Source organism: Narcine bancroftii, chromosome 1 (assembly GCF_036971445.1).
Source record: "Narcine bancroftii isolate sNarBan1 chromosome 1, sNarBan1.hap1, whole genome shotgun sequence".
Classification (NCBI taxonomy): domain Eukaryota; kingdom Metazoa; phylum Chordata; class Chondrichthyes; order Torpediniformes; family Narcinidae; genus Narcine; species Narcine bancroftii.
The window spans coordinates 49,291,984-49,318,133 of NC_091469.1; the positions used below are offsets into that span (position 1 = coordinate 49,291,984).

At 37.2% G+C, this 26,150-nt stretch overlaps 1 protein-coding gene across 12 annotated transcripts in view; it reads left to right on the plus strand.

Annotated features, from left to right (window-relative positions):
• Positions 1-26,150, plus strand: part of dennd4c (DENN/MADD domain containing 4C) — a 190,329-nt gene that overhangs the window by 142,585 nt on the left and 21,594 nt on the right. For 10 of the 12 annotated variants that reach the window (XM_069926480.1, XM_069926546.1, XM_069926553.1 and 7 more), the window contains 4 exons: positions 3,613-3,750; positions 5,783-6,921; positions 12,564-12,741; positions 13,896-14,005. In XM_069926480.1, the coding sequence (XP_069782581.1) occupies positions 3,613-3,750; positions 5,783-6,921; positions 12,564-12,741; positions 13,896-14,005 (1,565 nt within the window). The remainder of the gene's footprint in view (positions 1-3,612; positions 3,751-5,782; positions 6,922-12,563; positions 12,742-13,895; positions 14,006-26,150) is intronic. The other 2 variants (XM_069926527.1, XM_069926536.1) reach the window with 2 other exon arrangements.

Here is a 26,150-nt window from a genome sequence, read left to right on the forward strand (position 1 = left end):
CCCCCATTCCCCGTTGCCCCTCCAGGCCTCACCTGCCAAGGATGTGGCAAGTAGTGCTTGTACAGCCACTCTAGGATGCTTATATCAAACCCCACGAACTGATTGAAAGGAACCATCATCATCCTACGGGATGGATAACCAGAAAAAGATGATCTGCCAAAGCAATCTCATGTTTTTTGTTTTCTTGTGCCTATACTTGCCAGATACCTCCCTCTTCTTAACCAGATCACCAATATCTCTTGAAAACCAGGTTCCCTATGCTTGTTAACTTTACCTTTAATCCTAACTTTGCACTCTTAAAATTTCACCTTTGAAGTCCATCCATTTAGTTAACACACACTTTCCAGAAAGCACATCCCAATCCACTCTTCCTAGATCCTTTCTCATTTCCACAAAATTTTCCTTCCTCCAATTTAGAATCCCAACATGAGGACCAGATTTATCCATTCCATAATTAACTTTAAGCTAAAAATGACATTATGGTCACTAAACCAAAAATGTTCACCTACACATACATCTGTCACCTGACCTGTTTTGTTCCCTAATAGGAGATCAAGTATTGCATTCTCTCTCATTGGTACCTCTATATATTGATTTAGGAAACTTTCCTGAACACATTTCACAAACTCCAAGCCATCCAGCCCTTTCATACAATGGGAGGCCCAGTCAATTTTATGTTAAAATCCCCTACTATCACAACTTTCTGCTTCTTGCATTGATCTGCTATCTCTCTACAAATTTGCACCTCCAATTCTCTCTGACTATTGGGTGGTCTGTAATGCAACCCTATCAGTGTGGTCACACCATTCCCATTCCTCAACTCCACCTATATAGTCTCTGTAGACAAACTTTTCTGGCTGTCTGACTTGGCACCACTGAGATATTTTCCCTGACTAGCATTGCCACTCCTCCCCCTTTCATCCTTTCCCCCTCCATCACGTCTGAACAAAGGAACCCCAGAACATTAATCTGCCAGTCCTGCCCCTCCTGCAACAAAGTCTGACTAATAACAATATTGTTGTAATCCCACATGTTAATCCATGCCCTAAGATCGTCAGTAACAATACTCCTTGCATTAAAATAAGTACACCTGAGAAAATTTCTATCATGTACAAAACTTTGATTCTCTATACATGTAGTCCTTGCATGATCTTTATTCTCCTCCTTCTCACTAACTGCTCTAATATTCTGGTTCCCCTCCCCTTGCAAATCTAGTTTAAACCCATCAGGGCAAAACTAACAAATGTTATTAATTCCCTTCCAGTTCAGATGCAATCTGTCCTGTTGGTGTAGATCCCACCTTTCCTGGAACAGAATCCAGTGATCTAGAAACCTGAAGCCCTCCCTACCACACCATCTCCTCAGCCACATGTTAAGCTGCCTTATCCTCCTAATTCTAACCTCTCCAGCAAATGGCACGGGAAGCAATCCTGAGATCACTACCCTGGAGTGATCTTGAATGTGACTCAAATGCCATCTTCTTCAACCTAGCACCTAACTTCCTGAACTCTCCTTGCAGGACTTCCTCACCCTTCCTACTTATGTCATTGTTTCCAACATGGACCACGACATCTTACTGATCACCCTCCCACCTAAGAATGTCGTAAACTTGATCTGAGATATCCGGGACCCTGGCACCATATCATCTGGGATTCACAATCTCCTGCACAGAACATCTCAACTGTCTTCCTAACTATGGAATCCCCTGTCATTACAGATCACTTCTTTATTCTCCTTCCCTTCCCTTAGCCACAGCACCAGACTCCATTCCAGAGACCTGGTTACCATGGCTTGTTAGGGAACAAGGCAGGACAGGTGACAGAAGTATGTGCAAGGGAACATTTTGGATCCAGTTATCATAATGCCATTAGTTTCAAGTTAATTACGGATAAGGATAGGTCTGGGCCTCTGGTTGTGATACTAAATTGGAAAAAGGCCAATTTTAAGTAAGTGAAAAAATATCTAAAAGGTGTGGATTTTGATAAGTTGTTTTCTGACATTGATGTGCTAGGTAAGTGGAAGACCTTCAAAGGTGAAATTTTGAGTGTAAAGAGTTTATATGTTCTTGTCAGGATTAAAAACAAAGTTAACCGGCATAGGGAATCTTGGTCTTCGAGGGATATTGTGGATTTGATTTGAAAGAAGGAAGAGATGGATATCAGGGATAGACAACACAGAACAAATGAGGTACTTGAGGAGTATTTAAAAAAAAAGCAAGAAATAAATTCGAGAAAGAAATCAAGAAGGCTATAAGACAGGAGGTTGCTTTGGCAAATAATATGAAGGAAAATTCTAGGATTTCTCCACCTATATTAAGAGTAAAAGGATGGGGGAAAATTGGTCCCCTTGAAGATCAGAGTGGTTGGCTATATATGGAATCAGAAGAGATGAAGGTGATCTTAAATGGGTACTTGCATCAGTATTTACTCAAGAAATTGCCAGAGAGTTGTGGGAAGTAAGGAAAACAAGCAGTGAGGTAATGGACCCTATACAGACTAAAGAGGAGTAGGTGTTTGATGTCTTAAAGCAAATAAGGGTGGATAAATCCCAGGGCCCGACAAGATATTCCCTCAGACCTTGAGGGAGGCTAGTGTAGAAATTGCAGATGGTCTGGCAGAAACATTTAGCTCATAGCGTAGCTCGTGTTGTTCAGTTGTTTAAAAAAGGCTCCAAAGGTTACCCTGGAAATTGTAGGCCAGTGAGCCAGATGTCAATCGTAGGTAAATTATTGGAAAGTGTTCTAAGAGATCAGATATACAAATATTTGGGTAGCCAGAGACTGCTTAGGAATAGTCAACATGGCTTTGTTCTTTGTAGGTCACGTTTAACCAATCTTGTAAAGTTTTTTTTAGGAGATTACTAGGAAAGTTGAAGGAAAGGCTGTGCATGGACTTAGTAAGACCATTGACAAGGGTTACTTGGAAGTTGTCCAGACTTTAGGAACTGAGTTACAGGGAAAGGTTAAACAGGTTAGGACTTTATTCCCTGGAATGTAGAAGAATGAAGGGAGATATGATAGAGGTACTTAAAAATTATGAGAGCATAGACAGAGTAAAGGTAGGAAGGCTTTTTTGACTGAGGGTAGGTGAGTTACAAACCAGAGGACATGGGTTAAAGGTGGAAGAGGAAAAGTTTAGGGGAAACGGGCAACACAGGCTGTTGGATGTGTGGATTGAGCTTAATTTTAACATTTAAACAGAATTAGGACAGGAGGGTATGGAGGACTATGGACTAGGTGCAGATCAGTGGGACTAGGCAGAAAAATAGTTTGGCACAGACTAGAAGGACCAAAGGGCCTGTTTTTGTGCTGCAGTGTTCTATGATTCTCTTCCTTCTGCTGAAATTGTCCAGCAGTTTGTATTTACCTAATAATTTCAGTTATATATTTACTTCATCTTTTTAATTCTGGTCGTTTGATAGTCTTAACTTTTGCTGCACTCAAATATATTTCATGTTATTTGCCTGCAGAAGAGGTCATTTTTACATCTCAATTTTTGGATCTTTAGTTCTTCACTGTTTATCAAACTTGTGTAGATTTGATATTTGAGATTTTAATCTCTTGAATGTGACGCAAATACCATCTTCCAAATTTTTCTTATAATTTATTGATAGAAAAAAGCACAGATTGCACTGGTGGGGAATCATCAATGAGTGAAGAAATTAAGAATCTCAACCCCCCTGAAAGACTTCATTCAAGTAGTAGCATTGTAAAGCTACAGTGTGCTGCTGTTGGGGATAATGGGAACAGTAGTAAGTGATTCTTATTTCATTCATAGTTTATTGAATTGTGTTCTGCATTATTATCACTTGAGTTTTTCAACATGTATATCTTGTTTTTTTTGAATAGATTCTATTCAATGCTTTAAATGTTCCTGTGTGCTACTAGAAACTAGGAATAAGACAAAGACAGTAGAATTAGGCAATAGTTTACACAATGCAGATTACCAAGCTGCTTCAATTACTTTTTATATTTAGAAGTAATTTTAATGCACAAAAATATTTTAGTTTTGGCCACCTGCTTTCAATAAAATTGAGAAGATATAAGTGGTTTGTTTTCTGGTTTGCAAGCATGTTAGAATACGGGGTTGTTGTACATGAAACAAGTGGGTACACAGGTGCAGTACGTAGTTGGCAAGGTTAATGGAATGTTGGCTTTTATTTCAAGGACTGGATTATAAAAATAGATAGATCTTAGTATAACTGTATGTAGCATGAGTGAGACCACATTGACTATTTAATGGTTTGGTGCCCTTATTTAAGAAAAGAAGTACAGTGTTATCATTGGGCACAATTCAGAAAAAAAAAGTATCAGAATGATTCTGGGAACCAGAATCATGTAGTTTGAGGAAGAAAATATGAACTGGTTAGGCTTGAACTCATTGGAGTTTAGGTCTAACGGAAGAGCAAGTTTCTTTGACAGGGTAAATGCTGGAGGATGTTTCCATGTAAGAGAAAGGCATGGTCTCATAATAAGTAATACTGAGATGAGAAAGAACTTCTTCTTTCAAAGAGTTGAGTCTTTAAAATTCTTGTCCCAGAGAGCTGTGGAGGCTGAATCTTTACAGCTGGGGTGGGCAACCTTTTTTTAAAAAAACTCATATTCCACCTTAAGTAGTCCCTATGCCATAAGTGCGCTGTGATTGGTAAGGGATTGCTTAAGGGGCTATGTGAATGGGAAGGTTGAGAACCACTGCTCTAGTCCCAACTATTACTGAAATATTTTGCTTGAGAAACATTGTCATTGGCCCGTTTCCTTTGGAGTTATGAAAACGTGCACATAACAAGTCAATTAAGTACAATTAAAATAGTGGTTTTCAAACTTTTTCTTTCCACTCGCATACCCCTTTAAGCAAACCCTTACTAATTTACTATGCATTTATGGCATAGGGAATATTTAAGGTAGAATATGAGTTTTTTAAAAAGTTTGCCCACTCATTCTTTTGAGTACTGTATGTTCAAAGCTAAGATGGATGGGTAGATTTTTAATCCATGAGGGAATAAAAAGTTATAGGGAAAAGAACAAGAAAGTAAAGTTGAGAAATGCCAGATCAGGCTTGATCCCTTTGAAAGGTAGAGGAGGCTCAAGGGGATGAATGACTGTCCTTATTTCTTATTCTCTTGTAATATGAAAAAAAGTACAAATTTCCATTTGGCTGGAAATATAAAAAGCTTGGTGAGGCAATGCAGAACATCTGAGGCAGTAAATCTGTGTGTCCTAGTGTATGATTTACAGAAGGCAGGTACAGCAAATAATTATGCAAGTAACCAATGTTGTTTATTGCCAGTGGAATTGATGTTCAGCTACATAAATATTGTTGAGTGCATATGGAGCACTGTGTAGGCCTAGTGATCCTCATATTTGAGGAAAGATGTAAATACTTTGAAAGCAGTTCAGAAAGTTTATTATGGAATGTTGGTTGTCACATTTGACAGCCTAAGTTTTTATTCACTTTCGACAAGTTGGAGAGGACTTGATTGTAAAACCCTGAAAGTTTTAATGGGTTGTGAAGAAAATGTTTAATCTTGCAAGGTAATGTGTACTATGGAGCACTGTTTTAAAATAAAGGATTGCCCACTTAAGACAAGATCATTTTTTTTCTTGTCTGATTTATTAGTTCACGCATGACCTATATTGAACTCTAATCTACACCTTTCAAGATGCAAGATTCTTGATTTAGATTGATTTCCCTATAATTCCACACTTATTTCTTAAGTACTTTTCATTGAAAGGCAACAATGAATTATCTTTTTCTCAAAATTAATTCTTTTTTCTTAATGCTAGGTAATGTGGCAAATTTGCTGATGGTGAAAAATGATAATTGTAAAAACAATGATGGAGTTGTGGACCCCAATACACAGATGCACCAGAAAAACAATGAGAAAATTCAGCAACGGCAAAAGCATTGGCCGGAAAGGAGCTGCAGCTTCAGTACTGATACTCGGCTAAAGGTGTTACTTAAAAAGAGAAGCCTTGAAACTGATCCAAATGAGATAGTGGAGATGATGGGTGCAGATGCCAGGATCCTAGCTGCTGCTCTGTGCAGTGCAAAAGAGCCAGATTTAGAAGTTAAGACCCATCCAACCTTGGATTACTCAGCGAACCAAACAGGAGAGTGTCAAGGTGAAGACAGCTCGATGGATAAGTTCTTGGATATTTCAGAGAATAGAGACTTGAGCAAAATGAAAGCATCAGATGAACACCGAATTGATAGTCAGACTGCAGTGTTTGAGGATCTACAGGTTGGGCCAAATGCTTTTCTTCCAATTGATGAAGAGTATGAGGTTGAAGATCAAATGCATAAAAGGACAACTGTGTGTCCGGCAATTAAACCTGTGGAAAGAGAAGACGTTAAAAAAGGTTTTGACCCATTGTCATTGCTGGTCTCAGAGACTGAAAAGAAAATCCCTTCTAACACTGAGGAGAATGTTCCCACTATTGTCTCTCGAAAACTTGCTGATGAGATTGAAATGTACATGAACCTTAAGAGCCCTCTTGGTGGAAAGTCAGCCAGTATGGAACTGCACAATGTCGAAAATGAAGAGAAGTCCTCGGGTGGCAGTGGAGAAGTACACGATCGTGCACCAGAAAGAAGGTCAAGTCTCCCATCGAGCCCAGTTCCACCAGAAGTTGTACAATCAATATCTGCATCGGTGTCTAGATCAAAAACATTTGCTGGGCAGCCTAAAGTCCAAAAGGCCATTTCACAGAAGATGCGATCAGCTTCATTAACTGCCTTAGTAAGAAACACTCAGCATGGCTCATTGGGATCCATGGTCACATCAATTTCTGGATTTAAGTTTGACAATCTACTCTCAGGGCCCAAGATAGATGTACTTAAATCTGGAATGAAACAAGCAGCAAATGTTGCCAGCAAGATGTGGGGAGTTGTGGCGTCAGCATACTCCTATTCTGATGAAGAGGTTTGGCACTTAACTTTGTTCTTGTGTTATGCATTTGTTTTAGAAGCAGTAGCATGGGAAATTTGTATCACAACTCTTTTAACAGTATTTTTCACATTTGTGACCAGACACAAGATTATATACAAGATACATTATACTCAAATTAAATGAATACTCTAAAATTTAAAAAAAATGTGTAACAGCAGGTTGTGTATTTACTTGGTACACCTGAAGGGCTAAATGAACAGTGTCAGGCAGAAAGAAGAATAAAGTCAAATATGTGATGCAAAGCTGTTTTTACTGCTGTTCTAGCTATCATATAGGTACATATATATTGGTACAATAACAGAAGAAATAGGATAAGGGGCAGGTAATCAGGCTGGTAGAGCCTGCTCTGCCATTCAATCAAATTGTGGCTGATCTAGTTGTGAACTCTGCTCCACTTGCCATCCTGTTCCCCATAACCCTTGAAATACCTGAATGAAACTTAATTTATCATATAAAATATTTTTATTATGTGAAAATGGAAATTATGTACATGCCGTTACTGCATTTGTCTCTAAAATGCATATTGAAGATTGCATCTCCTCTTTTTTTCATGTTAGTTGTGACTTCAGCTATGACTCAGTTCATTGCTTTCTAACCTCTGGTTCGAAGGTTGGGATCAAAAGCCTCTCTGGTATTCCAGTGTAATACATAGGGAATCTAGCATTGGTGATGCAACATTTTGGATGAGATGTTAAACTCTTCCGTTTTATTAATTATTTTGTGCAAATTGAAGAGCACGGGTATTTTCTCATTTGTCTTGACCACGACTCTTGGTAAAAGATTATGTGGTTGTTACCATAATGCTATTTGCAAGAGCTGCCTTGCATCTTGCATAGTGATGCTATCCATACTTTGAGGTTACTTGAACGTCTTTGGTATTTCAAAAGGGATGAGAGTGGTTTTATAATTGCACATCCTTCATTTCAGATCTTCAATACTCTAGAAGACTTGCTTTAATTAAAATATACACAATGCCTTGCAGCTTTGTCTTGATCCATGAAGCAGCAGATGAGCTGTTGTATCTACAAAGTGGGTAGTTACCTAGTGCCAAATCAATGGGCTGTGGAGTGAATGTTTGTTTTAATTTACTATCGACCTTAATTCGGGAAAAGGTGCTGATTATGCAAATATAATTATTAAGTACATTTTGGTTGGAGTAAGAAATGTACTGGTAATTATTGTATATAGTGATAATTGTACCAATGTGCTGAATGACCAGCTGTTGTTGCATGGAGGAGACTCAGGGTTCTCATCTTTCCTGCAGTAGTCTTTCAAGAGAGCATCTGTAAATGTCTGTCCAAACTGCCTTCTGAATCCTGTTAAAGGCTGAATGACTCAGAAATGCAATAAACACTAGCTAACGTGTCCATAGTTCAACATTTCATGCCTACTTTAACTTTAAACTACAGAAAGGAGAATTGTGGGATACTTTCTTTGTACCTAGTGTTAAGTCACGATGACTTGCGTAAAGGTATTATACTTTGTGATTTCCATTCAAATCCTTTGTTGCTTTCAGCAATGTTATACACATTGAAATACTGCATGCATGTCATTTCCTTCAAAGATTGTCCTGTTAGAATTTTAGTGAAAGGATGGACTGAGTTATATTTGTGAGGTCATTCATGTCAGGATGTAATGTATCATCCAATAGGTAGCACTTGTGATGAGCAAAACTCCCTCTCAGGCTAATATTAGTAACTTTTAACAGTAGAATGAATCAAGAATATTCTTTTCAATAAATGTTACATAGGTACATGAGAATAAAATAAAATAATAACAAATCTTATATAGTTACATTTAAAAAAAGTAGAAAAAACCCCACTAAACTACTGATCTTCTTTTCAAACCCCACCTTGCAGAAGCTATCGGCTTAACACAAACAAGTGCTGATCAATTTAAAAAAGGTAACCAATGGGGACATAAATCAGATAATAATTAATCTTACAAATTTGAGAATAATTAATAAAAGAACCCCATAAAGAAACAAAGTTAAAAATTCATTTCAGTAGTGGAACATTAATTTTTTTCAAAGTCAAACATGCCATCATATCAGATAACCAATGAGTGTCAGTGGGAGGGACAGCATCTTTCCATCTCATTGATATGGCCCTTCTAGCGATAAGGGAGGCAAGGGCAACTACATCAGATGATGAAGCAGTCAGTATCAAATCTATTGGTGCACTTGTTCCAAAGAGAGTAAGAAAAGGATTTGGTGTCAAATTAATATTAAGAACTAAAGTCAAGGTATGAAATACCCCTTCCCAAAAATTGGAAAGAGAAGGACATAACCAGAACATGTGATACAATGTACCTTCTTCCGTTATACATTTGTCACATTTAGAAGAGAGATTAGAATAAAATTTAGCCAATTGGACTTTGGAATAGTGGGCTCGGTGTGCTACCTTAAACTGTATTAATAAGTGTCTAGAACAAAGAGAGGACAAATGTACTCACTTCTGTAATTTCAGAAAATAGCTATTGAAAATCTTGATCCCATAATTTAAAAAAAATTCTGTCCAGAATCCCTAGAATTTAGAAGTAATTCTTAAAGGCCAGATACCACCTCTTCGTAATTAGATTGGAAATTATAAATCATCCCTATCGTATTAGGTTCTAGGTCTTCAGGGAGCTTCAAAATTAAAGAATTAAAAAAACTCCTAACCTGTAATAATCAAAGAAGTGGTGTCTACGTATTGTAAATTTGCTGGATAATTGTTCAAAAGAGGCAGTATTTTGGTCAGTATCTTAAAAGGCTTGGATACCTAAATTTGACCAATGTTGGAAACTGATATCTTGAACCAATGGTTTTTTTTAAAAAAAGGAAATACCTAAAATAGAACTTATTAATATGACTCTATGATTCCCAAAAGGTTTCCTAAATTGAAACCAGATTCTCAATGTATGTCAAACAACAAAATTATCAGTTAATTTGGAGGACAGAAAAGGTAAAGGTGTTCCAAGTATCGATTTTGGTAAATGTAATTTCTAAATTAATCCATTTTGAAGTTCCTAAATTTTCCTTGTGATGAATCAAAAAATAATATATAATATTAGCTGCCCAATATTAAAACCTAAAATTAGGTAATGCCAAACCCTCAATTCTTTTTAGTATTTTGAAGGAAAACTTATTTTTAAAGATGGGGGCACTTATTTTTCCATATAAAAGATAGAATGCAAAGAATTTAAAAAAAAATTTGGGAACAAAAACAGGTACAGCTTGGAAAAATATTAAAAAATTAGGAAGAATATTGAATCAAGAATATTCTGTCCCTGATGTTTTAGTGTTGTGAGCTGAGTTGCAATTGATGTAGAGATTTATTACTTGTCTGATTTTGTTTTTTTTATAAACTTTTCTCAGCTTATGAAATGTTAGCTGAGGAACAGCACCTTATTCTTGTGCAATGAGGTGATCTTGTGCTTCATGGAGGAGTTTTAGGTGGGTTTGGGAGGAAGATGGCATAATGGAGGGAATGAATGAGTTGATTTGTGATTAGGAGCTCATGGAAAAAAGCTGCTACCACTTGGAAATAGGGGGATGCACAGAGTTGCAGGCAGAGTGTTTGGGGTATAGACATAGAAGGCCTGTAAGGTTACATTACAATGCTGATTCAAGATTCTTTTATTGTCATGTAATAGTACAGAACATGTGATATTACATGAAATTGCCTTCTGCCTGCTGCATAGCAGATGAAGTCATCATTAATGTCACCTGGCGCCCCTTAAAGTACGCAAAAAAGAGAAGCAAAAGAGAGTTCCCTCAGAGATACTGAGTACTTGTGGATTTGCCTTTGGGGCTCTTGAGCCCTTACAGCCACACAGACACTTGTTTGATCCATTGACAACATGAGGTCCAGATGCAAACCTCCGACGCAATCAGGAAGCCATTAGTGCCTCAAGCCCTTTGGAAGCCCTTCTTGCCCTCAGCACCATTTAGAATACTGGCTCAGATACCTGTTTCCCATGAGCCAGTCTCCAGCAGTTCACAGACCTTCTCGTAAGTTTCCTGTAACCTGTGTTCTCTTAGTGGCTGAGCCCCTCCTTGGTCTACCAGTGTGGTCATTGTCCTTTCTGGTCTCCTGTGATTCTCCTGTACAGGATGGGGTTCTTCTCCCTGTTTTTGGTTCTCTGCACTGGTCTACTGCTCCCCAGAGTCTGCAACCCCTCATAGCCACTGCCATTTTGGACACAGGCCTGTGGTTGCAGGATTTTAGTTGAAGAACACTGTCGACAATGAATATATAGGATGCAAGTGAGAACTTTGAAATGTGTACATTTTTTGGGGGAGAAAATACACTTTGAAGAGAATTAGAATGACAAACTTGGGACTAGATGTACAATACGGAGTGTTGGATGAGATTCAAGTTAGGAGGAAATGTCAGCCCTTTAGACCTCAAATGTGTTGTTCCTTTGAATAAAATCATAGCTGATCTGATCTGAGTCAGATCATGGTTATTAACTTGCATTTAAAGCATCAGGAATAATCAAAGAAACACAAAAGCTGCAGAGTAGACAAAGAATTGCTCGAGTGACTTGGCAATCATGGGTAGAAACGGTCAATCCACATTTTGGGCTTCATGAAAACTAAGAATATGCAAAATTACATGTGTAAAAGGGATAGAAGCTGTAGGAGGATATGGAGTATAGCCACAAGGTGTGGGAGGTGGATACACAACAGAGAGTCTGATATAGGGAGAAAATATTAGGAAGGATAGACTGGAAAAATAAAATTGCAGGAAAAAATATGTACAGGAGTAGGCAAAGAAGTGGAACCAGCTGGGGATAGGGGTTATCTAAAATTTAAAAAATTCATTGTTCATGCTGTTAGGTTTAAAGCTGTCCTGGAGGAATATGATTTGTTGTTGACTCAAGTCTACAGTTGGCCTCCTGCTGACAATGAATGAAGCTCAGGATACATACATCACTGTAGGAATGATGGGGGTGAGTTACAATGGTTGGCTACAGGAAGCTCAAGTCTTGAGCCACAAACATGACGTAGGTGTTCAGGAATAACCAATTGGAATGTAAGGTAAGCAAACACTGCAATGCTTGTATTTTGAGTTACAAGATAGAACATTCCGGAAGTGGTCAAGAAGATGGTCCTAAATAATGCAGTTGTTGACAAGTGGGCAGTCATCAATTGTATTTTCAGTTTTTGCAATTGAAAGTTCTAAAATTATTTGTTCCAGTTAACACAAAGAGAAGCAGTGGATTAATATGTGGTTTGCTGCAGCATGAAGTTGGTGCAATGCTGTGAGTTACTAATTTTTTTGTTTTGAATATTATTTGGCCTGCTAAGAATTTTCCAAATGTGCATTTGAAATTGCTACTGACTGAGTAGAAAGATGTAGTTGCATTGCATTTGCTGTAATACTGCACTTCTTCTTTTGCACATGTGGAAATATGAATATCCATGGTATCTTCCAGTAAAGTAAATATTGAATTGAAGATGAAACTTCCATTTAACTCTTTTCTGGAGCTCTGGATGCCTGAAGCAATTTAATTACTAGATCTAAATTTTTTTTTAGCTATAATATGGTTGATGCTTGTGTTTGAAATTTCCTTTGTGACATGGTTAGTAACTGCTTAGTATTCATAGGAATTTTTTTGTTTTGAAGGATGAATGGTTTGAGGATTCAAAATTCAATTTTCCTCCTGGTGTTCAGGATTATCTTTACAGTGGCAGTCCAACAGAAAGAATAGGCCTACCTACAGTGGCTACAAATGGGCTTAATCAAAGCAATACAAGTCTTGGGAGCAGCACCAGCAGTGATACTGGTAAACATCCTCTGAATGGTTAGTTAAGGTTACTAGTAAATACCATTTTAAATGCTTTTTAAGGAATATGTGTAGATTATGTGTATATTTTTTTTAAAAAGTGATTTTGTGTTTGTGAATTGCTTCTGCTTAAAACTTATTGATCACAAATGACCTTTTCAGAATTCTCTCCCTTTTTACCACATTCCAAACTACCAAAAGAATCCCCCCATTAATATCTGCACATGTGTGCTACTTGGGTGTCTTGTCTTAATATGCTTGATCTAACCATCATGCTTTCAAACTTTGTAGGCTTAGTTCAAGTCAGTTAACATTGGATAATTTTTTTCTCAGCCAGAAAAGCACACAGCTTAACCACAGTGTGCTTTAGATTTAAACTCAGCTATATAGAAACCTATGTACTCTTGTGCTACTTAATAAATCAAACTATTTTGGCAAGATCATGTAGCCCATTATTTTATTACCCTGTTTTATCCCTTCCTTGTTCAGGCTTCCTTGGACAATTCATCAACTAGGGTGAGTGACAAGTGGATGAATTGTTCTAAGTATCTGGCAGTGTTGTAATGTTTCACATTATGATTTTCACCCTCTCTTAACTCCTAAGCCAAGCTTCAGAGATGCAGTATGTTGATTTGATTAAGCCTCTCCTGTGTTTAGCTGAGACTGGTTTCAAAATTGTAGTTTTAGCAGCATATTAAGACTCCAATCTGCAAAATAAAACAAACATTTCTCAGCTATAATTACTAATTTTGATCTTGTTAATTAAAATTTTATTTATTGCTTGTGTTAATAATTTCCCATGGTTTTACTTAACACCCATCAATTTTAATATTAAACCCAGATTCTATTTCCACATAACACTTTTGATAATATTTTTAAAGCTTTCTAGATTAAAGTAAACTTTGTCCCATATGCTTGATGAAATCTGGGCAAATGTTACCAGGAATGATTTCATTTGTTGAAGAGTGCCATAATGGGGTATGTCAGGCCAGTGCCAACTGTTTAAGACGAATGACCATGTTACAACTTTAAATAAGCCAGTCCCTAATGACTCATGAGGGATAATTAGATGGGCTAACCTTTTAAAAAAAATGATGCACTTAGATAATCTTAATTAAAAATACAAATTTTAAAAAATTTATTAATCGTCTTAATATTATCTCCTCAACTAGGTGCTACACATTCATCTAAAGTAGGAAAGGATAATGAGCCTGAGAAATCAGATCTTGGATCTTCTCAGTGTATCAGTACATCAAGCATCTTCCAGAATTGTGCTATGGAGGTAAGAAATTGCTATTATTAGGAAATGCATGGGGGGAAATCATGGTTCAAACTATACACTAAAACTAATGTCCACTTTTACCATTTGAGATGCATTTTGGAACAATAATAGAAATCTATTGGTGTTCATTAGAACAAGCTGATAGGTCTAGGGTTTCAGGTTAATTAAAAAAATATTTTCTCAGCAGTGCAGGATTTCCTCATTGTCTTAATGAAGTATTATCAAATTTTGTACATGACCTTGCAGATGCTGACTCGATTGGGACTATCACCACTGAAGCATACTTGTACTATGTTAAAGTCATAATAAACTATAATGAAGGTTTTTGATTTTGGAGTTAGTTGACTAGGAATGTGTTATTGGCAGAGACCATGATAATTGATGTCTAATTGTGGATGAAGACCAAATATTGAGAAACACAGCAGACATATCAATTAATGAATGGAGAGTTTTGATCAGTGAAGATTAGTTTCATCAGGCCAGGTCACCCTGGAGCCAGTTCAGTACCTGGAGTTTTTGCCTACAGTTCTCATGCACCTTGTATGGGGGCTCGGTCAAGTGTGAGATGAAGTAGGCTCTGAGTGGCAAGGGCCTTAGACAGCATATCCTGAGGCTCTAGCCATGGATCAATTCCCTTGAAGGCCCTGCAGCTTTTCTGATATTCAAATGTACCTGAATTTTAAAATATTGTTATTGAATTTTAAATAAATAAAGTCACAAAGAATTTTCAAGCACTTGGCTTTTTTCTCGGGGTTTATGACTAAAATCAAGTGAATATTTGACATGGGGGAGTGGTGGAATCTTGTTTGAGTATTTATTTCATTTTATTTGTCCCATGATGCTTAGTACAATGAGAAGAATTCTTCTGTAAACAAACTAACGTCATCTCTCGCATTCATAGTGCTATGTAAAGAGAACAGCTTGTAGAGTATAGGATTGCAATGAAAAGGAAGACCAATTAGCACCAATCAAGGGTGTCATGATAGTCTCACCATGGGGTTCATGCAGGAGCCTGACAGCTGCAAGGAAGAAATGATCTCTCATCCCATCAGTGCATATTTCAACATTATTAAGTCGTCTTCCTGATGGGAGGATGGTGAAGAGATGGTATCTGGGGTGTGATGGGTCTTTCAGAATGTTGGCTGCAGTAGATGTAGACGGAGTCCATGGAGGGGAGGGAAGTTTTATTTTCTGAGCTGCATTCACTGCCTTCTGTAGTTTCTTGTGATCTTGAACAGAGCAGCTCCCATACCACACTGATTCATCCAGCAAATATGCTTTTAATGTTACACCTGTAGAAGGTGTTGAGAGACAAGGTAGACTTCTCAAATTAAGTAAATAGAGATGTTGGTGTGCTTTCTTGATTGTTGTGTTGATGTGCTTGTCCCAGGTCAGGTCATTGGAGATGGTTATTTCTAAGAACTTGAAGCTAGCTACTCTTTTAACTGCATCACCATTTATGTGTATAGGTATGTGGACATTAGCCCCCTCTCCTGAAGTCAGTCATCTCCTTCATTATATTAAAATTGAGAGAGAAGTTATTATCTTGCCACCATGCTGTTAGAGTTTGTCTTTCTTGTATTGGTCTCATTATTTGATACCCAAATGTGGCATCAGTAGCAAATTTGATTATTACGATGGAATTTAGCTGAATAATTGTGGGTATAATGTAGGCATAGTAAGCTGCTAAGTATGCATGAGGATTGCTGAAGTTGAGTGTCATCATAGAGATATGTGACCCATCTTCACTAATTGTAATCTATTAGACAGGAAGTCCTAAAGTGGGGTACCTGATGCCAAGATCCCGAAGTTGTGGAATGAGTTTGTCTGGGACCATGGTATTAAAAAGTAGAGATGTAGTCTGTGAGTAGTAGCCCAACATGGGTGTCATCGGCATCCAAATGTTCGAGAGCTGAGTGGAGTGCTAGGGAGATGGTGTCTGCCAAGGATCTGTTTGGCTGGTAGGCAAATTGAAGTGGGTCAAGACTGGCTGATAGGCTATACTTGATGAGCGCCATGACTAATCTCTTAAAGCATTTAACTATGGAGAATGTTTGTAGCCCATTATTCTTCAATCCTGTTACGATGGTGGCCTGTTTGAAGCAAAAAGGATTTTGACCTGTTGGAGGGAGAAGAGATTAAAAATATCTGTGAAAATGTCCACTAATTGGTTTGTACAGGCTCTCTGGACACATCATGGGACTCCATCTGGGCCTGTAAATTTCTATTGGTTCACATGGGTGCATGTGACCATGAGAGTGACACCAGATGAGAGTGACATAGTTGAAGCTAGCACCTCCCTGCTAGCTTCCTGTTTGGGGGCAAGCTAATGAAAATGTGTAGAGGATCAAAGATAGGATTAATGTAATAATGGTATAAATGGGTGGTTGATGGATAACATGGACTGAAGGACCTGTTTCTGTGCTGTATTTCTGTCTCCAAGTATGGTCACTCTTTGTACGTTAACCCCCACACTCAATATAAAGCTGAAGGTTGCATCTATAAGTGCATTTGGGTTCTCTTTCCAGCATGTAGCTGATGGGCTCAAAAGGTAGTCCAGAAGTGAATTGGGCAGTAAGATTTGCTACTATTTGATTTTTCTGCTTGTCTCAGAATTCAATCTTTCATTACATGTGCAAGAGGCTAAAATGAGCAAACAGTAAATGGTCATCAGTTCTCTTTGTATTCACCAACTCTTGACATGTTTAAGGCCATCAATTTATGAGCATTCATTTTGTGTCTCAGGCCAACTTTGTGAAATCATTATAGACTCCAGTTTTCTATATTAAAAAGGGTGAGGGGGATGGGTGGAGGAATTAAGCTGTGGAACATGGCGACATTTAGTTAACAATCAGTGTAGATGTGAGTTGATAAGGGCATCTCATGACAGCAAAGAAGCTTTAAAAAATGTGCAGGGAGAAAATAAGCAATCTTGGAAGCAGGATGTGTGCTTTTGGAAATGAACTCATATGGAAATAAAATAAAAATATAATGAAGCCTGAGTGTTTAAAACTCTATTCTTCATATTTCTTTATATTAAAAAAAAACTTTTTCATCAGCCCTCAATACTGGCTTATGCTGTAGTCTCAATGCTGTGAACATAAGTTTATATCATGCCCAACTCCAATGATCATTGGTTGTAAAATCTTTGAAATACGTGGGTTATGCAGCAACTAATGATAAGAGCTACTGGTAAATTCAGAGGCTCTGATCAAATGCACTGTACTCATTGACCAAAAATGCCATTTTGAAAATGTTAAGCAACTTAAGACCAAGGTTTAATAAAATTTGAAAAAGAAAGATGGTGGATGGAAAGAGAGCAGAGATTCAGCATGGCCGTAAGAAAATAGAATCAGGAGTAGGCCATGACCCTCAAGCCACATCTGCCATTCAGTACGACAGCCATTCTGCTCCATGCCTTACCTCATCTCTTCATTACTAGTTTCTTCAATTCCCTGATGTTTCAAAATATATCTGGTTCTTCTTTAAACACCTTTGATGATAGAGCCTCCATAATTATTTGGGATTGATCATTCAAGAGATTCATCAATCACAGCAAAAAGAAATTTCTGCACATCTCAGTTTTAAATGACCACCCTCTTAGTTTATAAAGGTATCGCTGGTTTTTGATTCAACCACTCATGAGTTATGCATAGAGTTTTTTTTCCACCATTGTTGGGATCATCTACAGGTCTAGCACACAAGCACCCACCACTAATAACCAAGGAATGAAGAGAGAGCAGTGAAAAAAAATCAGCACCTGCTGGAAGGAGATCTCTATCCCGAAATAGCCTTGCATGTTTTTAAAAAGCCATACTGGAATATTAAAACATAATGCATAAATTCTTCTTGTGAACAATTATGATTTAATTGTTTTCATTTGGGAAAGGAACATACCAGAGAATCCCAGATGCAGTCACCATTGTAGTAATTAAGGAAATTTCCCTGCTCTTTGCTACTATCATTACAAGTGTTCTACTTTAAAAAAAATTTTTTACATTTTTCACACTATGAACCATATCAATCAAAATACATACAAACATTTCCCTCTTAAATATACACAATGCCATTTTCTCCCTTTTTTCCCCCCTACCCTCCTTCTCCCCCCCCAAACTCATTAAATGTTCAACATATACAATACAATAAAACCATTAAACAATGTCATCACACAAAATGAAAATAAACAAGAAAATTGTGTCATCTACTTTTACACACTGGATCAGGTCATTTTGTCTTCTCATTTTATCATTTTAGGGGGTGGAGGTCCGCGGTAAGCCCTCTCTGTTGTGTACGGTCCATGTACGGTTCCCAAATTTGTTCAAATAATGTGACTTTATTTTTTAAATTGTATGCTTTTTTTCTAATGGAATACATTTATTCATTTCCATCTACCATTGCTGTACTCTCAGGCTCTCTTCTGATTTCCAAGTTGACATTATACATTTTTTTGCTACAGCTAAGGCTATCATCATAAATCTTTTTTGCGCTTCATCCAGTTTGAGGCCTAATTCTTTACTTCTTATATTACTTCGAAGAAAGATCTCTGGATTTTTTGGTATGTTGCTTTTTGTGATTTTATTTAATACCTGATTTAGATCTTCCCAAAACTTTTTCACTTTCTCACATGCCCAAATTGCATGTACAGTTGTTCCCATTTCCTTCTTACAGCGAAAATATCTATCTGATAATGTTGGATCCCATTTATTTAACTTTTGGGGCGTGATGTATAGCCTGAGTAACCAATTATATTGTATCATGTGTAACCTCATGTTTATTATATTTTTCACAGTTCCAGAGCATAACTTTTCCCATATTTCATTTTTTATCTTTGTTTAAATCTTTTTCTCACTTTTGTTTGGGTTTATAGCTTATTTCATCATTTTCCTTCTCTTGCAGCTTGATGCACATGTTCGTCATAAATCTTTTTATTATCATTGTTTCTGTAATCACATATTCAAAGCTGCTTCCTTCTGGTAATCTCAGTCTGCTTTCCAATTTATCCTTTAAGTAGGCTTTCAGTTGATGGTATGCAAACATTGTACCATGAGTTATTCCATATTTGTACCTCATTTGTTCAAATGTTAATAAATTATTTCCCAAAAACAATTTTCTATTCTTTTAATTCCTTTTCTCTCCCATTCTCTAAAGGAAAGGTTATCTATTGTGAAAAGGATTAGCAGATTTTGTGTCAATAATAATTTTGGTATTTGGTAATTTGTTTTTTTCCTTTCTAAGTGAATCTTCTTCCATATATTGAGTAAATGGTGCAGAACTGGTGAACTCCTATATTGCACCAGTTTTTCATCCCACTTATAAACTATATGTTCTGGTACCTTCTCCCCTATTTTATCTAGCTCCATCTTGGTCCAATCTGGTTATTCCCTTGTTTGATAAAAATCTGATAGATACCTTAATTGTGCTGCTCTATAATAATTTTAAAAGTTTATTAGCTGCAAACCACCTTGTTTGTACTATTCTGTTAATTTATCTAGCGCTATCCTCGGTTTCCCCCCTTTCCATAAGAATTTCCTTATTATTCTCTTTAGTTCATTGAAGAATTTCCCTGTTAAGGGAATTCTAACGATTGAAATAGGTATTGTATGCTTGGGAAGACATTAATTTTAATGCAATTTACCCTCCCTATCAATGTTAGTGGCAATTCTTTCCAATATTCAAAGATATCCTGTAATTTCTTCATTAATGGCTGATAATTTAATTTGTATTATCTAATTATTATCAAACCTAATACCTAGGTATCGGATTGCTTGTGTTTGCCATTTAAATGGTGATTCTTTTTTAAACTCTGTGTAATCTGCATTATTCATTGGCATCGCTTCACTTTTATTTGTATTGATCTTGTACCCCGATATTTCTCCATATTCCTTCAATTTCTTATGTAGTTCTTTTATTGATATTTCTGGTTCTGTTAAGTATACTATGACGTCATCTGCAAATAAACTGATTTTATATTCCTTCTCCTTTATTTTTATCCCTTTTATTTTATTTTCTGTTCTTATCAGTTTTGCCAATGGTTCTATTGCTAAAGCGAACAGTGAAGGAAACATCCCTGCCTAGTTAACCTACTTAATTTAAATTGGTTCGTTACATATCCATTTACTGTCACCTTCGCCAATGGTCCTTTATATAATGCTTTAATCAAATTAATATATTTTTTCTGGTAGGTTGAACCTCTGTAGTACTTTGAATAAATAATTCCATTCTACCCTGTCAAAGGCTTTTTCTGCGTCTAAAGCAACAGCCACTATTGGTGTCTTATTTCCTTCTACTGGATGGTTTAAATTAATGAACTTACAGACATTGTCTGTAGTTCGTCTTTTCTTAATAAATCCAGTTTGATCTTGTTTTACTATTTTTGGTACACAGTCGGCCAATCTGTTTGCTAATAGTTTTGCTATTATCTTATAATCTGAATTAAGTAGAGATATATGATGCTGGTGTTAGTGGATCTTTCCCCGTCTTTGGTATTACTGTAATTATTGCTGTTTTACATGAATCTGGCAAGTTTTGTGTTTCTTCTATCTGGTATCTGGTTCATTACGTCGAGGAGAGGAGGAATTAATAACTTTTTAAATGTTTTATATAATTCTATTGGGAGTCCATCCTCTCCAGGATTGTTTGGCAGCTTTTTTAATATATCCTATATTTCCTCTATTTCAAATGGTTTTATCAATTTGTTTTGCTCCTCTTCTTGCAATTTCGGTAGTTCAATTTCAGCTAAAAACTCATCTATTTTGTCTTCTTTCCCTTCGTTTTCAGTTCGGTATAATTGTTCATAGAATTCCTTAAAGTTTTAATTGATCTCTGTTGGCTTATATGTAATTTGTTTGTCCTTTTTCCTTGATGCCAATACCGTTCTTTTAGCTAGTTCTGTTTTAAGTTGCCAGGCTAATATTTTGTGCGTTTTTTTCTCCTAGCTCGTACTACTTCTGCTTTATTTTCATTATGTTCTTCTCCACCTTATACGTTTGTAATGTTTTGTATTTTTTTTTGTCCACCAATTCTCTTCTTTTTGTTTTATCTTCCCTGTTGCGAGTTCTTTTTCTGTACTTACTATTTCCCTTTCCAACTGTTCTATTTCCCGATTGTAGTCCTTTTTCATCTTAGTTACATAACTTATTATCTGCTCTCTGATGAAGGCTTTCATTGCATCCCATAATATAAATTTGTCTTTCACTGATTCCGTATTTATTTCAAAGTGCATTTTAATTTGGCGTTCAATAAATTCTCTAAATTCCTGTCTTTTAAGTAGCATGGAGTTTAATCTCCATCGATATGTTCTTGGTGGAATGTCCTCCAGTTCTATTGCTAATAATAGGGGTGAATGATCGGATAGTAGTTTAGCTTTGTATTCAGTTTTCCTAACTCTCCCTTGGATATGGGCTGACAACAGGAACATGTCAATCCTTGAGTATGTTTTATGTCTACTCAAATAATATGAGTATTCCTTCTCCTTTGGGTGTTGCCTCCTCCATATATCCAACAGTTGCATTTCCTGCATTGATGTAACCTTAAATTTGACCACTTTATTCTTTTTGCTAGTCTTTTGTCCAGTTTTATCCACCTTTGGGTCCAAATTAAGGTTAAAATCCCCTCCTATCAATATATTCCTTGTGTATCTGCAATCTTCAAAAAAAATCTTGCATAAACTTTTGATTCTCTTCATTAGGTGCATATATATTGACCAAATTCCAGAATTCTGAATATATCTGACACTTTATCATTACATACCTCCCTGCTGGATCTATTATTTCCTCCTCTATTTTGATTGGTACATTTTTATTGATTAATATAGCTACACCTCTGACTTTTGAATTATATGATGCTGCCGTTATGTGCCCTACACAGTCTCTGCTTAATTTCTTGTGTTCCACTTCAGTTAGATGCGTTTCCTGCCCGAATGCTATATCTATTTTTTCTTTTTTCAGGAAATTTAATAGCCTCTTCCTTTTGATTTGGTTATGTATTCCATTAATATTTATAGTCATATAGTTCAACATGGCCTTCTCATACTCTGTTTATACCTCATTTCTGCTTCCTCACCATCACCTTTCCCCTTTTCCCTATTTTCATCTCTCAGTTTTCCCTTTTTGAACTCAATGTATGACAACACTTCTAAAACATAAAATACTTCAACAACTCCCACATCTAAAATTCCCTTAACCCCCAAGTGTCCCTTCCCCTCTCTGAGTTGCCTCTGTCCCTTGCCGGGCAACCACAACTCCCCTCTCCTTTCGGATTACGAACCTGCTCGCAAGAGTCAACTGATTTTGCAGTGACTGTTATTCTCTCCCACCCAACCTACTCCAGAAAAGACTTCTATCTTCACATTTAACAAAGCTCACACTCTTTTCTTTCTTTTTTTCCTCTCATTTTTGTTCCTTACTTCCCTTTTCTTTCCCTTCTTTAGTTCTTATGAATACATTATTTTTATATCTTTATTTGTAGTTTGTCGTCACTCTTCATTCTTGTTACATCTCTCCTTCTGTCCTGCAGGCATTCTGCAAATTCTCGTACTTTCTCCGGATCCGAGAACAGTCTGTTTTGCTCCCCGGGGATAAATATTTTAAGCACAGCTGGATATCTTAACATAAATTTATAGCCTTTTTTCCATAGGATCGATTTTGCTGTGTTAAACTCCTTCCTCTTCTTTAGGAGTTCAAAACTTATGTCTGGGTAAAAAAATATTTTTGACCCTTGTATTCCAATGGTTTTTTTGTCTTCTCTAATTTTATTCCTTGCCCTCTCCAATATATTTTCTCTTGTTGTGTATCTCATAAATTCTACTAAAAAGGATCTTGGTTTTTGTTGTGACTGTGTTTTCGGGGCTAATGTTCTCTGTGCCCTTTCTATTTCCATTCCTTCCTGTATTTCTGGCATTCCCAGGACCTTTGGGATTCATTCTTTTATAAATTCTTTCAGACTTTTGTCTTCTTCATCTTCCTTTAGGCCCACTATCTTCATATTGTTTCGCTTACTATACTTTTCCATTATATCCATCTTCTGAGCTAACTACTCTTGTGTCTCTTTAACTTTTTTGTCACTGTCTTCTAATTTTCTTCTTGTCATTCACTTTCATTTCTACAGCTATTTCTCATTCTTCCACATTTTCTAATCTTTTCCCTATTTCTGTCATGACCATCTCTATTCACTTTTTCTTCTGTACTTTTCATTTCACTAAATTCTGATGTCAACCATTCTTTTAATGCTTTCATTTGTTCTTGAAATTTTTTTATCTATATACTGTCCATCTATTTTACCTTCTATTCCTCTGTGCAGAGCATGGTCATCTTCTTCTTCTGTGTCTGCACCTGTGTTTGTGTCTTCTACTTCTCTTCCTTGTATCTGTGTCTCTTTTGGCTTTCTTGTTGAGCTGCTTACCTCAGTTTGTTGGGTGTTTTTTTGCATAGCTTCTTATTGTTGTCCTCTTCTTCTGGGTTAGTTATCTGTTGGGCTTCCTGTTGCTGTTTTTCTTTCTTATCACTCCCTTTCCCATTGATTATCCTTTAAGCTTGAGTTTGATAGAGCTCATCGTTCCTTGGCTCCCAAGCCAGCTTCGGGTCGCCGTCCGCATTTGGTAATTCTCTGGCTCCACCAATATCAAGTAAAATATCATGTAATTCGTGAGGCTCATCAGAAGATTACCAGGGGCAACAAATTAGACTTGCGGAAGACTTTTGTCCTGAATTATGAATCTGCACAGAGAATATAAAGATGACATGTCTGAGCTGTATAAGAAAGGATTCAAGCCTGCTTTGTTATATCCAGCTCATCTTCGGATTACTTTCAATGATGGCCACAAGGAATTTGTGAAATCAGTGGAAGTCTTGAATGAGTCTCCTTCAACATCAATTCTCATATGAACTATTAGTTGGTGACTGAAGTTTTTGTATTGCTGAAGTTTTTCATTTTGCTTTGATTATAGACAAAGCTGATAGGTGCAGGAGTAGGCCATTTGACCCTTCAAGCCAGCACGGCTATTCAGTATGATCATCACTACCCCATTCCTGCCTTCTCCCCATATCCCTTGACTCTGCCATCTTTAAGAGCTCTATTTAACTCTTTCTTGAAAGCATCAAGAGAATTGGCCTCCACTGCCTCCTGAGCAGAGTATTCCACAGATCCACAACTCTCTGGGTGAAAACATTTTTTCCTTAACTCCAATCTAAATGGATACCCCTTATTCTTAAACTGTGGCCTTTGGTTCTGGACTCCCCCAACAATGGGAACATGTTTCCTGCCTCTGGCGTGTCCAATCACTTAATAATTTTATATGTTTCAATCAGATTCCCTCTCATCCTTCTAAATTCCAGTGTATACAAGACCAGTCGCTCCAATCTTTCAACATATGACAGTACTGCCATCCTGGGAATTAACCTCGTGAACCTATACTGCACTCCCTCAATAGCAAAAATATCCTTCCTTAAATTTGGAGATCAGAACTGCACACTAGACTCCATGTGTGGTCTCACCAGGGCCATGTACAAATGCAGAAGGACCTCTTTGCTCCAATACTCAACTCCCCTTGTTATGAAGGCCAACATGCCATTAACTTTCTTCATTGCCTGTTGTACCTCTATGCTTACTTTCAGTGACTGATAAACAAGGACACCTTGATCTCATTGTGCTTCCCTTTTTCCTAACTTGACACCATTCAGATAGTAATCTGCCTTCCTGTACTTGCCACCAAAGTGGATAACCTCACATTTATCCACATTAAGCTGCATCTGCCATGCATCTGCCCACTCACCCAACTTGTCCAAGTCACCCTACATTCTCATAACATCCTTCTCACATTTCACACTGCCACCCACCTTTGTGTTATTTGTAAATTTGCTAATGTTACTTTTAATCCCTTAATCTAAATCATTAATGTATATGGTAAATAGCTGTGGTCCCAGCACCAAGCCTTATGGTACTTCATTAGTCACTGCCTGCCATTCTGAAAGGGACCAGTTAATCCCTACTCTTTGCCAACCAATTTTTCTATCCATGACAATACCCTACCCCCAATACAATATGCTCTAATTTTCCCCATTAATCTCCCATGTGGGACCTTATCAAAGGCTTTCTGAAAGTCCATGTTCAATACATCCACTGGCTCTCCCTTAGCCATTTTCATAGTTACATCCTCAGAGAATTCCAGAAGATTAGTCAAGCATGATTTCCCCTTTGTAAATCCATGCTGACTCGGACTGATCCTGTTACTGCTATACAAATGTGCTGCTATTTCATCTTTTTTAATTGACTCCAGCATCTTTCCCACCACTCATGTCAGGCTAACATCTATAATTCCCTGTTTTCACTCTCCCTCCTTTCTTAAAAAGTTGGATAACATTAGCTACCCTCCAATCCACAGGAACTGACCCTGAATCTAAAGAACATTGGAAAATGATTACCAATCGTCCACTATTTCTAGAACCACCTCCTTAAGTACTCTGGAATGCAGACCTTCAGTTCCATCAGTCTGCCCAACACCATTTTCTGCCAAATGTGAATTTCCTTCAGTTTCTCCATTACCCCAGGTCCTCTGTCCACATCTGGGAGATTCTTTGTGTCTTTCCTAGTGAAGACAGATCCAAAATACCTGTTCAACTTGTCCGCCATTTCCTTGTTTCCGCATAATAATTTCATCCATTTCTGTCTTCAAGGGCCCAACTTTGATCTTAACTAATTTTTTTCCTCTTCACATATCTAAAGAAGCTTTTACTATCCTCCTTTATATTTTTGGCTAGCTCATTTTCATACCTCATCTTTTCTCCCATATTGGCTTTTTAGTTATCTTTTGTTGCTCTTTAAAAGTTTCCCAATCCTCTGGCTTACCACTCATCCTTGCTATGTTATACTTCTCTTTTATTTTTATATTGTCCTTGACTTCCCTTGTCTGCCATGGTCATCCTTTTCTCCTCTTTGAATCTTTCTTCCTCTGGAATGAACTGATCCTGCACCTTCTGTATTATTCCCAGAAATACCTACCATTGTTGTTCCACTGTCATCCCTGCTAGGGTATCTTTCCAGTCAACTTTGGCCAGCTCCTCCCTTATGACTCCATAGTCCCCTCTGTTCAACTGTAATATTGACTCTTCCAATTTTCCCTTCTCCCTCTCAAATTGTAGATTAAAACATC